A 17,041-nucleotide genomic window follows, 5' to 3' on the forward strand; every position below is an offset into this window, starting at 1 on the left:
TGACTCGTTCTGTGCCTTCAGTACACGCTGGAACAAGCTCTGCTCTCCGCCAGTCAAGAGATCGAGATGAATGCAGAAAACCCGACCACCATCCAGAGTGTCGTGCTGCAGAGGGACGAGCTGCAGAGCGGCCTGCTCAGTACCTGCCGAGAGGTGTCCCGGGCCACGACGGTAGGGACTGCTCTCCCATCACTTATATTTTTTCCTGCTTGCACATCTCTGCTGTGCCTGCTGTGAATGACAGCAACACATCTGACAAAAGGCTGTAAAAGTAAGAGGTACTACTGATAGAAGCACATTGACCCTCTAGCAGTTTAAGTCACATGACTGCGTAAATTGGGCATGTTAGAGAGGCCGAGTCTCTCAGAAGTAAAGATGGTCGGAGGTCACCAATCCTGTGAAAAACTGTGTCCAAAAATTGTGAAACCATTTCAGAAAAATGTTCCTCAACGTAACTGTGAAGACACTGAATATCCCCCATCTACAGAACATGATATCATCAGAAGACCCTGGAGAGATTCATGTGCAGAAGGTACAAGGCCAACAGTACTGCATGCTGGAGATCTATGGGCCCTTAGGCGGCGCTACATTATATACAGACAGGATTCTGGACTGCCAATCACTGCAGGGCACAGGAATATTCCTGAAATTATTTTCTGGATGGGGCGGAGCCTGGTCTTGTATGTCAGAGCTCCAGACAGCTATCCTGGGCATTTGTTGCCTGCTGCAAGCTGCCACATATGTGGTGGAGCTCCCTGGCATGGTGGGGACCAGCACTGTGCAATTTAGCCATGGCACACAGGAAAGATCAGTCTACAACACAACAGAGAGGAGACTGGGACATTTAAGATGGGGCCACTGCCTCTTCAGGCAAAGCTGAGTGCAACAAGAACACCGCTGCAACGCAGACACTCCACTAATAATACTCCAAGCCTTCAGCGGTGGAGAGGGGTGAGTATATGAGCGATCACTGATGGAGGACCTAGTACCTGCGGCAGGTAGGAGCACATGAGGCTGCAGTAAATCCACAGATGCCATGCCAGAGGACACTTACTCTGCTATTAGCGATGTAACACTGCGTCGCAATCGGTTCTCTGCGTTTGCGAGTCAGCTGCATAAAGTGGGCTTCACTGGACATGCTCTACAGAAAACATTAGAACGCCCACTGCAGCGGAGGTGTGAGAGGAGATGGGGAATGTGCGCAGCTGTGAAGAAGTAACTGAGAAATTGTCTAACAAGCTTAATGACTTAAGGAACCGATCACGGCGCAATAATGTGCGAGTAGCGGGACCACCTGAGCGAGCAGAGGGCTCTAACCTTCTGACATATTATGAAACATGGCTAGTAAATCTTTTAAGCAGGGACTCCCTGACACCATTATATGCAGTGGAGCAAGCTCACCGAATGCCAACACGTCTGCCAGGGGCTCCGCCGCACCAATCTGAACCAAACTTCTGCACTTTAAAGATGGTGACATTCTATTACATGAGGCTCGAGACACGAGACTTAGACTTACTTTCTTCCCAGACTTTTCAGCCGAGGTGCAGAAACGGCAAGCAGCTTTCCAGGCAGTGAGACGTGGACGGCATCTTCCCTACTTGGTACTCTGCAGCTCTTTGTGATGGCGCAAGAGGGATCAAAATGAGGGACATTGGACCTGCTTCTGGTGGCCTCTGTATCAACCTTGCCCAGGATCTAAGCATGACTACTGTACTGGCTGCGATGGTGTCCAGCCTATTGATCCCCTGACTCGGAGGTCTGCGCATCATGACTGGTGGTAGTGTTACCAGATACTGTACAATACTAAAACCATGAATAGAAGCTTCCAGAAGATGTGTGACATGACTGCTGGGTGTTTGTGCCTTTTACTGTCTTATGGTCCTATCTTCATGGTTGGACTATTCTGGACCTGATGTGGTGGTATACGAGATCCAGAGAAGACACAGACTACTATGTCGCTGAGATTTGGACTTGATTGATATACGAACAGCGGCACTGATTTCTGTGGAGATTAGGTTTCAGCTGGGATTAAAGAGAGATTGGAGAGGGGAGCTGCAAAATGTTTTTATTTTTGAAAATATTTAATAAATAATCAAAATAAAAGGAAATCACTGTCTGTGAACGTGGTTCTCCGTGCAATCCGCAAATACAAATTACAGCTGTATCATGCAGAGAAGAGGCGCCGGCGACGACTTTGGGTCAAAGATCATTTACAATGTACCGAGGCAGAATGGAGGACTGTTATGTGGTCAGAGGTGCTTGGTCACCAGAATAACAGTCATAGGGGATGATGCCCAGAAGAAGAGTCCGGGGACTACACCAGCCGCCTGCAGTTCGGACCTTCCACTACATACTGCATCCATCACAACAGCATGGCTGCCCGGAAGAGAAGTCAGGACCTTCCACCAATAGGAAACATTCGGCGCATTATGGAATGAAAAATTTGGTAAAGACGTCCGAGAATCCTACATCAGACAAGAATGGGACAACATCCCAAAACTCCAGCAATTGGTCTCACTTCCCAGAAGAGGGGATGCTACGCAACGGCAGATACGGCCCTGCCCCATCTTTTGTGAGATGTGTTGCTGCCACCAGTCCAATGTCTAAATCCGTTATGAACTCTTCCCCCCCCCCCCCCCCCCCAAACACCTCTGTGTTCTGTAATGGGATTACATTACATTACACAAAGCAGGGTTGTAGTGGACGCTGCAGGACCTGGACCTCGCCACCCACTCATTGCCTCTAACGCACAGATCTTTTTTCTAATGCAGGAATTAGAAAGATCGTGGAGAGAATACGACCAGTTAGAGCGAGATGTCACTGCAGCGAGAAACCAGATGCGGGAGCGCCTAGAGAGACTAGGCGAGGTTCAGGTAAGAGCAGATTCTCATCAGCAGGACACCCACCGAAAAGCAAGATGGCACACCTGGCTACAACCAGGGAACTGCAGAGCGAGAGCATGTGACTGCCCTCAACTCTAGAACTTCACAGCAGCTCGTTAGCCATCAGGAGACGCCCGTGTATATCAGCCAGCAGTCTGTACTCAGCGCTGCAACCATCAGCGCTCTGGAATTCCCTGTACCGTCTCACTGATCACTAATACAATGTATCCAAGTCACATTTAAAGACAGAAACAATGTAATTAATAACCCACAGCCAGAGGAAAGTAAGTGACCCGCTATGTAATGTAACTAATATAACACATAGCTGTACTGCCCTTCATCAACAGTACAGGAGGAAAGTAAGTGACCACCTATGTAATGTAACTAACAACGCACAGCTGTACTATTTCACGGATAGGGAGGGGAGAGACGATCGCTCTAACCATTGCGTCCGATTTTTCACTGCAGCACAAAAGCACAAATCGCCCCCTGATGCTGCCTAACGCACTCCACAATGCCGCTTGTACACGCTGCCACCACCAGCTTATTCTCAGGCGAGCTGGACACCAGATTGAATTACCATCACAATCGTTTCGGAGAATGGATCATTTTAAAATGGACAAGGTCAACTAATAAATTACAGGTTTATTCTGAAAAAGACTAGCAGTGCAAATATATACACAAGAAATATACAGAAAGGTTGTTACACAGGAGTATAAGGGTATACAGACATACACACACAGTACTAAAAATAAACAGGCATAAAATACTAGAAAGATACCAGGCTGGAGATCAATCAAAGTGCTGGTAGTGCGGAGTCACAGGAACAACGAGCAGCCCTTCACTGAAGCAAATGTCTGAGGTCGAACACATGGGAGAGGGAACCCCTCTGCTTTAAGGTCTCCTCGGACCACACCTCCGGCCTGCTTTCGACATCACCGAGTGGTGTGTTGAATGTATGTGTAGCCCACTTCGATGGAAACCTAATTTTATTTTTGGGCCACATTTCCCCAGGAGGCACTCCCATGATAAAGTTATAGCTGCTATGCTGCATATCATACCCCCAGCTATCTGTGGGTACCAAACACGATGTGCAGCTGGTGAACTACTACGCATATAGGCTGTTAAGTGGGTTCTGAGGGTCGCATAACGACAGGAGTGGATATGTTAACTGCACAGCGCCCTCCCGATTTGTGACAATATAATCGCTGTTGCGCTGGAACGTTTTGGTGATCTATAATCCCCATTATGGATTTTACCTATGATCTATCTCTAGTGCCGATTTGTCAGCCTCCTGTCTCTTGCTTCAGAAGAGAGCCAGGGTCATATACAAATTATCACATTCTCGTCACTGCCGCCTTGTTTGTATGAGAAGGACATTTGCTCCTCCAGCCGTGGGACATAAACACTTCCAAGGCAATGGGGGGAAGCAATGTAGGTGATTTCTGTGGAAGCTCGGAATAGCAGAGTTATAGCTGTCTGGTCACCCAGATTATCCTGGAAGCTGAAGGGTGTTAGACCGACACACCAAAATGTTTGACGATTTTCGGATCACCCTAGATCACATACCACCCATCATCCATAGTGCAAGTAGGAAAGTAAGTGAGCTCCTATGTAAACGAACTATGAACGACAACCTGTCCGTCCGTGGGTGGGATTGTTAGTGACTTACATGCTCCACCCCTGATCACATGGCAGTGATGTCTTCAAAGGTCCTTCATCCCCAGTGAGGTAGTTACATGCTTTGCCCCTGATCACATGACCGTGACATCACAGGTCCTGTATGCCCACGACTGCTGTCCGGCTAGGTGTTTATTAGTATTCCATAGGAACTGAAGGCACAGGGGGTCTGTAGTCCACTTGTAACCTGCACAAGGAAGCAGGACCATTGATGACGTTACTGTTGTGTGATCAGCAGTGGAGCATGTAAATCATTCACTCGGGATATGCGTTATCATCATGTGACGAGGGGCGGTGCATAAGTGACATCATCACAGGTCCTTCATTTCCATGGCTCTGCTGCTTCTGATCCCTGTTGTATGGGATGAACAATGTATGTAGCAGAGGTGTGTGTGTGATGTGCATGCAGCACAGCTGTGTGGCGCATTGCGCCACCAAAAACACTGGTACTACAATTTCCTAATAATTACTATTCAAGCTAACGACAACCTGTCCGTCCGTGAGTGACTTAGATGCTTTACCCCTGATTACATAACGCTGATGTCATCAAAGGTCCTTTATCCTCAGTGAGGGAGTTGCATGCTCCGCCCATGATCATATGACTGACAGATCACTGGTCCTGTACACACACACTGCTGCTGTCCGACTAGATGTTCGTTAGTATTCCATAGCAACTGAGGTCGCTGGGGGTCTGTAGTCCGCCTGCAATCTGCACAGGGATGCAGGACTTTTGCTGACGTCACCATCATGGGATAAGGGGCGGAGCATGCAAGTCAACTCGGGGTGAGCGTCACCATTGTGATCAGCGGTGGAGCATGTAAGTCAATCACTCGGGTTGAGCGTCACTGTCGTGTGATCAGGGGCGGAGCATGACTAACGTCATCACAGGTCCTTAATTTCCACTGCTGTGCTGCGGCTGATCCCTGGTCACTTACTTTCCTCCTGCACTGTGGATGATGGGCGGTACAGCTATGTATTAATTACATTACATAGGGTTTCACTTACTTTCCCCCTGCACTGTGGATGATGGGTGATACAGCTGTGTGTAATTAGTTACATTACATAGAGGGTCACTTACTTTTCTCCCTGCACTGTGGATGATGGGCGGTATAGCTGTGTGTAATTACTTACATTACATAGGGATTCACTTACTTTCCTCCTGCACTGTGGATGATGGGTGGTACAGCTATGTATTAATTATATTACATAGGGTTTCACTTACTTTCCCCCTGCACTGTGGATGATGGGCGGTATAGCTGTGTGTAGTTACATTACATAGGCAATCACTGAAAACGGCCATATACTTACAGATACAGGAGGACAAATATGTGCGCCACCTCAGCATGCAGGCAGCCAAACTGCCAAATAAGGAAGCCAGTTACACCTGTGGAGGACACCGATAAGACAGCCACTCACACAACCTCCTAATATAGAGAGAGGTGGCTGTTGGGCATAGACTCCTGCACAGAGTAGATACAAAGTGTCAGACCTTCTGATACATGTAGTCCAGCATGCAGAACAGCAACCTATTAATGACACCATTAGTGAGTCCCTACACTAATACAAAACGCGAGGAGCCTTTACGATCCAGTCTTCTGCATGCGGAACCCAATCAGGTCATGTGAGTCCGACCGTAACCCTTTCCAATCCACTGTCTGACGTCTGAAGACATTCTGATTGAAGCCTGTACAGCTCCGATGTCGGAAGATGTCCGGCAGGGTATTCTTACTGTATATTACTGGCTGCTCTGTTGTCGGCGGCCTCTCCAGCATGTCCCATACCGCAGTACTGGCTCTAGCCAGCAGATGGTGCCATTGTATAATGGCAGAAAGAGAGAGCCCCTAGGAAACCCTGAATCCAAAATTGGATTGCAAAGTGTTAAGCTACCTACATACCGGTGAGTGCTCATAAATGTGCCATGTACTTGCAATGCCAGGCAATTTTTCAGCCAAAAGCTTCTTGCATCTGTGAAATCCCCATCGGCTCATGTGGTAGCAGATTGAAGTGAGTCCCATCAATTTCATGCCAGGAGTTAAATGTCCCATTGATGACACTTGGCTCTGCTTTCCGTGAAGCGCGAGCTGGGATGACGTGCTGCGATTCGTGTATGTGAGTCTGTTCAAAAGAATTGCGTTTATGTTGGTGTGTCCCGCAACACACAAATTTTGGGCAAGTTTCTCGGCTGTGGGAAAGCACGCCACTGTGTAACATGACTGCGGTGATGCGTGTTGTGTAGCTGATGTTGCGCTCTCTTTGCAGACAGAGGCGGCCGGGATCCAGCGAGCGCAGATGCAGAAGGAGATCTGGAGGATTCAGGACGTGATGGAGGGACTTAATAAACACAAGCAGCAGCGGCCGGACACAGGTGAGAGCCGGGGTCCTCACCACCTGGAGGGACCACAGCCTCCTCCTCCTCCTACACAGCACTTAGTAGGGAACAGAGTAAAGCATGGCGAACGTTAGCACATAGTGTATACCTCTAGTGAGGCAAGAGATGATTGTGCGTCTCGACGGAGGCTGATAACAGCAAGCAGTGCCGGATTCCACAGCCATTAGTGTTGTTTGCTATTTTCCAGGTGCCTCTGACCCCAAGCTGCCGTCAACAGGGAGGAGCCCCGACCAGGTGAGTGACGCCCCAGTAATCTCTCCTTGATGAGACGTACCCATCATCCCCTGCTCCAGTGGGGGTTATACTCCTCATTAAGAGACTACCCATCATGCCTTGCCCAAGCGGGGGTTATACTCCTCGATGAGAGACGTACCCATCATCCCTTGCTCCAGTGGGGGTTATACTCCTCGATAAGTGACGTACCCATCATCCTTTGCTCCAGCGGTGGTTATACTCCACGATGAGAGACTTACCCATCATCCCTTGCTCCAGCGGGGGTTATACTCCTCGATGAGAGATGTACCCATCATCCTTTGCTCCAGCGGAGGTTATACTCCTCGATGAGAGATGTACCCATCATCCCCTGCTCCAGTGGGGGTTATACTCCTCGATGAGAGATGTACCCATCATCCCTTGCTCCAGCTGGGGTTATACTCCTCGATGAGAGACGTACCCATCATCCTTTGCTCCAGCGGGGGTTATACTCCTCGATGAGAGATGTACCCATCATCCCTTGCTCCAGTGGGGTTTATACTCCTCGATGCGAGATGTACCCATCATCCCCTGCTCCAGTGGGGGTTATACTCCTCGATGAGAGACGTACCCATCTTTCCTTGCTCCAGTGGGGGTTATACTCCTCGATGAGAGATGTACCCATCATTCCTTGCTCCAGCTGGGGTTATACTCCTCGATGAGAGACGTACCCATCATCCTTTGCTCCAGCGGGGGTTATACTCCTCGATGAGAGACGTACCCATCATCCCTTGCTCCAGTGGGGTTTATACTCCTCGATGCGAGATGTACCCATCATCCCCTGCTCCAGCGGGGGTTATACTCCTCGATGAGAGACATACCCATCATCCCTTGCTCCAGTGGGGTTTATACTCCTCGATGCGAGATGTACCCATCATCCCCTGCTCCAGCGGGGGCTATACTCCTCGATGAGAGACATACCCATCATCCCTTGCTCCAGTGGGGTTTATACTCCTCGATGAGAGACATACCCATCATCCCCTGCTCCAGCGGGGGTTATACTCCTCGATGAGAGACGTACCCATCATCCCTTGCTCCAGCGGGGGTTATACTCCTCGATGAGAGACGTACCCATCATCCTTTGCTCCAGCGGGGGTTATACTCCTCGATGAGAGACGTACCCATCATCCCTTGCTCCAGTGGGGTTTATACTCCTCGATGAGAGACGTACCCATCATCCCTTGCTCCAGTGGGGTTTATACTCCTCGATGCGAGATGTACCCATCATCCCCTGCTCCAGTGGGGGTTATACTCCTCGATGAGAGACGTACCCATCATCCCCTGCTCCAGTGGGGGTTATACTCCTCGATGAGAGACGTACCCATCATCCCTTGCTCCAGTGGGGTTTATACTCCTCGATGCGAGATGTACCCATCATCCCCTGCTCCAGTGGGGGTTATACTCCTCGATGAGAGACGTACCCATCATCCCCTGCTCCAGTGGGGGTTATACTCCTCGATGAGAGACGTACCCATCATCCCTTGCTCCAGTGGGGGTTATACTCCTCGATGAGAGATGTACCTATCATCCCTTGCTCTAGTGGGGGTTATTCACCTCGATGAGAGACGTACCCGTCATCCCTCGCTCCATTGAGGGTTATACTCCTCGATGAGAGATGTGCCCACCATCCCCTGCTCCAGTGGGGGTTATACTCCTCGAGAGATGTACCCATCATCCCCTGCTCCAGTGGGGGTTATAGTCCATGATGAAAGATGTACCCATCATCCCCTGCTCCAGTGGGGGTTATACTCCTCGGATTTACCCTTTATGTCAGCCTGAACGTTTCACCTACACCTCAAGAGAATCGCAATAATCTACCCTTTTTGTCACTGTAGACGCGCTAAAAACGCTCACTGTTGCCCTCATCCACTCTCTGCTCGATTATTGCAACTCACTGCTGATCGGCCTCTTCCACACTAGACTCTCCCCTCTCCAATCCATCCTGAATGCGGTAGCCAGGCTCATCTTCCTGTCCTGCCACTACTCGGACGCCTCTGCCCTGTGCCAGTCACTGCACTGGCTGCCCGTCAAATTTAGAATTCAATTCAGAGTTGCCACCCTCATTCACAAAGCCCTCCACAGCACCACGCCACCCTACATTGCATACCTCATCTCAATCCACCACCCAGCCCGCACCCTCTGCTCCGCTATTGAAAAGAGATTAGGTGCCCCTTTAATTAGAACCTCCCATTCGCGCCTCCAAGACTTCTCCAGAGCAGCACGAGTCCTCTGGAATGCGCTACCCAAAACTATTCGGGCAATCACTGACACGCAAAACTTCAGGCGTGCTCTAAAAACGCACCTCTTCAGGGAGGCATACCATATCTCCTAAACCAAACCCTTCCGTACTCCACCTAATAACATGCTCCCTGTCCTATAGACTGTAATCCCTGCTAGCCATCATCAACCGCCCCCTGCAGTCACACCGATTCAGCCACTATACGGCTTAAGGCTGAGCATTGTCTGTGTATAGCATCCCACACTCCCCACCTCGCCATACCGTGCACATCTCCAGCCCCTTTACCTTCTGTATCACCCCATTATCTGTAGTATGCAAGCTCGCTGGAGCCCCTCACCCCTACTGTTTCCATCAACAGATTACTATGCAACCGTGGTTTTGTTTTTAATACCCCTGTTTTGTAAGTGCTGCAGTATCTGTTGGCGCTATATAAAGATTATTATTATTCGTCATGTCTGTGCGCCGCAGACGTCCTCACTCCCGCTGTAGCGGGTCTGTGTTACCTTGAGAGTCCTCGGTGATGTCTCAGATCAGAACTTCATGGTGTTATTAGCGGGTCCTCCAGGTTCTCTAGTGTGGCCCTGGATGCAGTATTGCAGTAAGCCCGCCCCCCGGTGGTGGCTGGTGGGAACCTGTAGGACCCATGTGCCGAGCTGCATGTGCCATTTGTGACGCCTCCTACCTCTCTGTACTCTGCAGGAAGAGGAGCGTGTTCCTCCGCGTCCGCCGCTCCCGCGCTCCTATGACCTTGCTGACGCCGCTCCCTCCCTCCCCCACCTCCCGAGTGACAGCGGCTCGTCCTTGCTGTGTTACAGCAGGGGTCCCGTCCAGCTCCCCGACGACAAGAGCGCTCATCAGGTCTATCAGAGAAACGGATCCTACAGTGTAAGAAGTGCGCCGTCAGTGTGTCTGTCCCCCATCTCATCACAGTCGGAGCTCGTGGGCGGCACTCGGGTGGAAATGGGGGCTTCATCTTTCATCCCACTCATTCATAGCATGACCTCTCTTTCTGGATGATTTACCCCGCTATTACTGTCTTCCAGGGGCCCGACTACAGACTGTACAAGAGCGAGCCCGAGCTGACCACTGTGGCAGAGGTGGACGAGTCCAACGGTGAAGACAAGGCTGACCTCACTCACGATATGGAGGCTGCGACCAGCAAAGGTAGCTGCCCCCCCCCCCCTCCCCCATGTGGACCCCATTGACCCGAGGCTGCAGCTCTGTGAACTCCTCTCATCTTCTCCAGGTTCACACTTCCCGGTGGGGATTGTACCCCCAAGGACCAAATCTCCCCCGCTGGAATCCAGCACCATTGCGTCCTACGTCACCCTGCGCAAGAACAGGAAGCCGGACGCCAAAGCGGTACCAGAGTCTGTATCTTCTGGCCGGGGGAGGGATACTGGTGACCCGCAGAGCTCACCCTCTGTCTCCGATGATGGGGGTTGTGATACTCGGTGGGGTCTTGTAGAGCTCATCCTCTCTCTCCGATGATGGGGGTTGGTGGGGTCCTGTAGAGCTCATCCTCTCTGTCTCAGATGATGGGGGTTGTGATACTCGGTTGGGTCTTGTAGAGCTCATCCTCTCTGTCTCAGATGATGGGGGTTGTGATACTCGGTTGGGTCTTGTAGAGCTCATCCTCTCTCTCCGATGATGGGGGTTGTGATACTCGGTGGGGTCTTGTAGAGCTCATCCTCTGTCTCAGATGATGGGGGTTGTGATACTTGGAGGGGTCTTGTAGAGCTCACCCTCTACATCTCAGATGATGGGGTTTGCGGTACTTGGTGGGCTCCTTTAGAACTCCTCCTCTCTCTCAGTTGATGGGGGTTGTGATGCTTGCTTTACTTCCTCTTCCTTGGGTGTAAGGAGCGCCCGCGAAGCGCTGTGGAGCATATGTTCCTTTCGGAGAGTCCGCGGCCACGGATGACGCTGGAGGAGCAGCTGGAGAGGATGCGCAGACATCAGACCGCTTGTCTCAGGGAGAAGAAGAAGGGGTTCAGTTTCTTGGGGTCATCCGACCAGTCTCCATCACAGAGTCCATCTTTCTCCGGTGAAAACTCTGTAAAACTGACGCAGGTAAAGGGGGTAAATACTCGTAATTCCCAACCCCCCCCCCCCCCCCCCACTGCCGCCTGCGGACCCTCGCTAATACAGCTCTGCTATTTCCAGCTTCGAAAGAAGGAGGAGCAAATTTTCAGTGACATCAGAGATATTGAGAAGGGCACGCAGGAAACCGTCGCTGAATCACCGTCTCGAGACAAACCGAAGGAGGCGACCCAAGTACCACAGTCCCCAGCAATCAGCGATAAAGAGGTGAGGGGAGGGCTGTGGGTGGGGAGAGTCATCATCATGACCAATCGGTCATTGGCAATGAATGATGTGAGATATAATGGCTGAGTAGTCGGCGGTGACTATCAGCAATTAGCCGCAGGGTGCAGTGAAGAGGGTAACTGCTGGCCTCCATGCTTTTTAGTTCTTGTACTCTCCCTCCGCAGTCAGATGTGGTCACTACGGAGAAGTCTCCTGCACATGAAGCCAAAGATGATGGAGCAGAAGACTCAACGTCAGAAAGCCATGGAAACTGGTGAGCAGCGGCAGAACCTGTAGAGTCTCTACAATATGGCAGCCACAGGGGGGCGGTATACCTCCCATCGCTGTGCATGAAAGGGGTGAGAAACGGGAGATTGAGATATCGGCACAATCATATACATATGCATTACCGGAAGTATTTGCCAGCACCGTCTTTGGTGTATGAAGCTTCATCAAAAGGTTCTGCAACCCTTATTGGGCTTGGTGCTGCAAGACTTCACCCCATCCTGACCCAGTGCGGCTCACACAGCTGAGCATTTGTTAAAATGTACCAGTGTAGACATTCCACATCAGCACAAATTCCTGTCCTGGACTCCTGGTTTGTACCTGCAATGTCGAATTGTAACACATGCTCAGCTGTATGAGCAGGACTACATCACGAGTGGCTTCCAACCAATATGTTCAGCAGAGTGGACGAGCCTGTCTTCCTAAGGTTCTGGAGGTAGTTAGAAGTCTGCCCTGTCCCGACCCCCCCTTCCCCAGCGGTCTGCCCTGTCCCGACCCCCCCCCCCCTTCCCCAGCGGTCTGCCCTGTCTCGACCCCCCCCCCCTTCCCCAGCGGTCTGCCCTGTCCCGACCCCCCCCCCCCCCCCTTCCCCAGCGGTCTGCCCTGTCCCGACCCCCCCCCCTTCCCCAGCGGTCTGCCCTGTCCCGACCCCCCCCCCTTCCCCAGCGGTCTGCCCTGTCCCGACCCCCCCCCCCTTCCCCAGCGGTCTGCCCTGTCCCCCCCCTCCCCAGTAGTGTGCCCCCCCCTCCCCAGTAGTGTGCCCCCCCCAGTAGTGTGCCCCCCCCTCCCCAGTAGTGTGCCCCCCCCCCCTCCCCAGTAGTGTGCCCCCCCCCCTCCCCAGTAGTGTGCCCCCCCCTCCCCAGTAGTGTGCCCCCCCCTCCCCAGTAGTGTGCCCCCCCCTCCCCAGTAGTGTGCCCCCCCCTCCCCAGTAGTGTGCCCCCCCTCCCCAGTAGTGTGCCCCCCCTCCCCAGTAGTGTGCCCCCCCTCCCCAGTAGTGTGCCCCCCCTCCCCAGTAGTGTGCCCCCCTCCCCAGTAGTGTGCCCCCCTCCCCAGTAGTGTGCCCCCCTCCCCAGTAGTGTGCCCCCCTCCCCAGTAGTGTGCCCCCCCTCCCCAGTAGTGTGCCCCCCCTCCCCAGTAGTGTGCCCCCCCTCCCCAGTAGTGTGCCCCCCCTCCCCAGTAGTGTGCCCCCCCTCCCCAGTAGTGTGCCCCCCCTCCCCAGTAGTGTGCCCCCCCTCCCCAGTAGTGTCCCCCCCCTCCCCAGTAGTGTGTCCCCCCCCCTCCCCAGTAGTGTGTCCCCCTCCCCAGTAGTGTCCCCCCCTCCCCAGTAGTGTCCCCCCCTCCCCAGTAGTGTGTCCCCCCCCTCCCCAGTAGTGTGTCCCCCCCCTCCCCAGTAGTGTGTCCCCCCCCTCCCCAGTAGTGTGTCCCCCCCCTCCCCAGTAGTGTGTCCCCCCCCTCCCCAGTAGTGTGTCCCCCCCTCCCCAGTAGTGTGTCCCCCCCTCCCCAGTAGTGTGTCCCCCCCTCCCCAGTAGTGTGTCCCCCCCCTCCCCAGTAGTGTGTCCCCCCCTCCCCAGTAGTGTGTCCCCCCCTCCCCAGTAGTGTGTCCCCCCTCCCCAGTAGTGTGTCCCCCCCTCCCCAGTAGTGTGTCCCCCCCTCCCCAGTAGTGTGCCCCCCCCTCCCCAGTAGTGTGCCCCCCCCTCCCCAGTAGTGTGCCCCCCCCCTCCCCAGTAGTGTGTCCCCCCCTCCCCAGTAGTGTGTCCCCCCCTCCCCAGTAGTGTGTCCCCCCCTCCCCAGTAGTGTGTCCCCCCCTCCCCAGTAGTGTGTCCCCCCTCCCCAGTAGTGTGTCCCCCCCCTCCCCAGTAGTGTGTCCCCCCCCTCCCCAGTAGTGTGTCCCCCCCCTCCCCAGTAGTGTGCCCCCCTCCCCAGTAGTGTGCCCCCCTCCCCAGTAGTGTGCCCCCCTCCCCAGTAGTGTGCCCCCCCTCCCCAGTAGTGTGCCCCCCCTCCCCAGTAGTGTGCCCCCCCTCCCCAGTAGTGTGCCCCCCCTCCCCAGTAGTGTGCCCCCCCTCCCCAGTAGTGTGCCCCCCCTCCCCAGTAGTGTGCCCCCCCTCCCCAGTAGTGTGCCCCCCCTCCCCAGTAGTGTGCCCCCCCTCCCCAGTAGTGTGCCCCCCCCAGTAGTGTGTCCCCCCCAGTAGTGTGCCCCCCCCAGTAGTGTGTCCCCCCCAGTAGTGTGTCCCCCCCAGTAGTGTGTCCCCCCCAGTAGTGTGTCCCCCCCAGTAGTGTGTCCCCCCCAGTAGTGTGTCCCCCCCAGTAGTGTGTCCCCCCCAGTAGTGTGTCCCCCCCAGTAGTGTGTCCCCCCCAGTAGTGTGTCCCCCCCAGTAGTGTGTCCCCCCCAGTAGTGTGTCCCCCCCAGTAGTGTGTCCCCCCCAGTAGTGTGTCCCCCCCAGTAGTGTGTCCCCCCCAGTAGTGTGTCCCCCCCAGTAGTGTGTCCCCCCCAGTAGTGTGTCCCCCCCAGTAGTGTGTCCCCCCCAGTAGTGTGTCCCCCCCAGTAGTGTGTCCCCCCCAGTAGTGTGTCCCCCCCAGTAGTGTGTCCCCCCCAGTAGTGTGTCCCCCCCAGTAGTGTGTCCCCCCCAGTAGTGTGTCCCCCCCAGTAGTGTGTCCCCCCCAGTAGTGTGTCCCCCCCCAGTAGTGTGTCCCCCCCCAGTAGTGTGTCCCCCCCAGTAGTGTGTCCCCCCCAGTAGTGTGCCCTCCCCAGTAGTGTGTCCCCCCCTCCCCAGTAGTGTGTCCCCCCCTCCCCAGTAGTGTGTCCCCCCCTCCCCAGTAGTGTGCCCCCCCTCCCCAGTAGTGTGCCCCCCCTCCCCAGTAGTGTGCCCCCCCTCCCCAGTAGTGTGCCCCCCCTCCCCAGTAGTGTGTCCCCCCCTCCCCAGTAGTGTGTCCCCCCCTCCCCAGTAGTGTCCCCCCCCTCCCCAGTAGTGTGTCCCCCCCCTCCCCAGCCGTCTGCCTCCCCCCCATCCCCAGCCGTCTGCCCCCCCCATCCCCAGCCGTCTGCCCCCCCCCATCCCCATCCGTCTGCCCCCCCCCCCCCTCCATCCCCAGCCGTCTGCCCCCCCCGTGTTCCACCTCCAGCAGTAGTCTGCTCCGTGTTCCCCGCCTCCCCAGCAGTAGTCTGCTCCGTGTTCCCCGCCTCCCCAGCAGTAGTCTGCTCCGTGTTCCCCGCCTCCCCAGCAGTAGTCTGCTCCGTGTTCCCCGCCTCCCCAGCAGTAGTCTGCTCCGTGTTCCCCGCCTCCCCAGCAGTAGTCTGCTCCGTGTTCCCCGCCTCCCCAGCAGTAGTCTGCTCCGTGTTCCCCGCCTCCCCAGCAGTAGTCTGCTCCGTGTTCCCCGCCTCCCCAGCAGTAGTCTGCTCCGTGTTCCCCGCCTCCCCAGCAGTAGTCTGCTCCGTGTTCCCCCCCTCCCCAGCAGTAGTCTGCTCCGTGTTCCCCCCCTCCCCAGCAGTAGTCTGCTCCGTGTTCCCCCCCTCCCCAGCAGTAGTCTGCTCCGTGTCCCCCCCCTCCCCAGCAGTAGTCTGCTCCGTGTTCCCCCCCCCCCCCAGCAGTAGTCTGTTCCGTGTCCCCCCCCCCCCCCCCCCAGCAGTAGTCTGCTGAGTGACTTTCTGCTGACACCTTTCTGTTTTTAGTTTACAAGTTCTGGCGTCTGTTCCAAAACACAAGTCTGAGAGCGGCGAGAGTGACGGCAGTGTGGCAAGAGAGGTGGAGCGCAGTGGCATCCTGTTCTCCTACGACTTCTCTGCGGACACTCTGAGGAGACAGACGGCGGTGGACGGTAAGACCTGATCTGTCTGCAGGCGCCACTGCTCCTGTTTCCGCCTCTTTTGCGCTCCGTTACAGGATTTTTCTCGTCTATCTTTCAGCTGGAAATCTTCCTCCTCTCCCCGAAGCACAGACATTGGCGGCTGCCGCCGCGACTCAGCCACAACTGACTGAAGGCTCACACTTCATGTGTGTGTAATGTAAGGTGAGTGAAGCTCCACCCCTCTGATGACATCAGGCATGCCAGGGTGGAGTCTTCTGTGAGTATTCTTGGTTATAAGCTCCACCTCTGATGACATCACAGATGTGTTGGGTAGTCCATCCAGAAAGCAGGGGTTTGGATGAGGGTGAGGGGGGGAGTAGGCTGCGGTCAGGCGCCTCCACTGGTCATGCTGATGGTTTCTCCCTGCAGTCAATTCACGAATCTTTCTGAGAAATTTTCAGTTTTTACGTTCGGCACAAGGCGGCGCTACATCCAGATGTGGATGACAGACATCGCCATCTCCCATGCGTCAAGACAAGCTCTGCGCCTCTAAACACTATCTTTGGTCTCTGCTTGCTGTCAGTGAGTGGAGATGCTAATTTACAGAGGCTGCAGATTGCCTCCTTGTCCTGCTCTCACATCTGAGGGTTTGTTACAGTGTGTCAGTACAGACAATCCTTTGTGAGCGCTAATCTTCCTCCTGTGCTCCAAGGCAGGCTCATAATTGCGCTAATACATTGTAACACACCCTCAGCTGTGTGAGCATTTTAGTCTCTGGGTGATGTTATAAATGAGACACAGCTCTTGAAAAATGGCGCAAATAGTAGTAAGTTTATTAATTGCAAAACTTGCCATTGCTTCCATTTGCGCCCCATCATCCACGCCTATAATTCCACACGGGGTTCCCTTCTCTTGCAGGACGGTCGTCGCTGTACAGTTTATAACCAAATCCGGAATGGCGCCCCCGTGTGACTTGGATTCCCGCTTGCTGCTACGTTCTTCTTGCACATGACGAGGCGGAGTGGAGGTACGGTGGAGGTTCTCGGCTGCACATCCCCCGCTCTGCTCTGCACTCTCACCCTCGCCGCCATGTTTTCTGCGATTCTTCCAGGGGCGTCCAGCAATAACGAGCTGTACAAATGTAATTATGTCCATTGTATATTGAGGAGACATCCGGCGCTCGCGCCTTTTATAACGTGTCAAATAAACGTCAATGTTGTTTAA

General features: G+C 54.2%; 1 protein-coding gene across 1 annotated transcript in view; it reads left to right on the forward strand.

Annotated features, from left to right (window-relative positions):
* PLEKHA5 (pleckstrin homology domain containing A5) overlaps positions 1 to 17,041 on the forward strand; it is a 45,402-nt gene extending 28,361 nt beyond the window's left edge. Inside the window, exons 16-28 of the mRNA XM_066589246.1 lie at positions 22 to 171; positions 2,772 to 2,873; positions 6,822 to 6,927; positions 7,139 to 7,185; positions 10,142 to 10,327; positions 10,486 to 10,606; positions 10,689 to 10,804; positions 11,306 to 11,515; positions 11,609 to 11,752; positions 11,935 to 12,023; positions 15,702 to 15,847; positions 15,936 to 16,039; positions 16,736 to 17,041. Coding sequence (XP_066445343.1) covers positions 22 to 171; positions 2,772 to 2,873; positions 6,822 to 6,927; positions 7,139 to 7,185; positions 10,142 to 10,327; positions 10,486 to 10,606; positions 10,689 to 10,804; positions 11,306 to 11,515; positions 11,609 to 11,752; positions 11,935 to 12,023; positions 15,702 to 15,847; positions 15,936 to 16,033 — 1,515 coding nt within the window. The 3' untranslated portion in view covers positions 16,034 to 16,039; positions 16,736 to 17,041. The remainder of the gene's footprint in view (positions 1 to 21; positions 172 to 2,771; positions 2,874 to 6,821; positions 6,928 to 7,138; positions 7,186 to 10,141; positions 10,328 to 10,485; positions 10,607 to 10,688; positions 10,805 to 11,305; positions 11,516 to 11,608; positions 11,753 to 11,934; positions 12,024 to 15,701; positions 15,848 to 15,935; positions 16,040 to 16,735) is intronic.

Source organism: Eleutherodactylus coqui, chromosome 2 (assembly GCF_035609145.1).
Source record: "Eleutherodactylus coqui strain aEleCoq1 chromosome 2, aEleCoq1.hap1, whole genome shotgun sequence".
NCBI classification, from domain to species: Eukaryota; Metazoa; Chordata; class Amphibia; order Anura; family Eleutherodactylidae; genus Eleutherodactylus; species Eleutherodactylus coqui.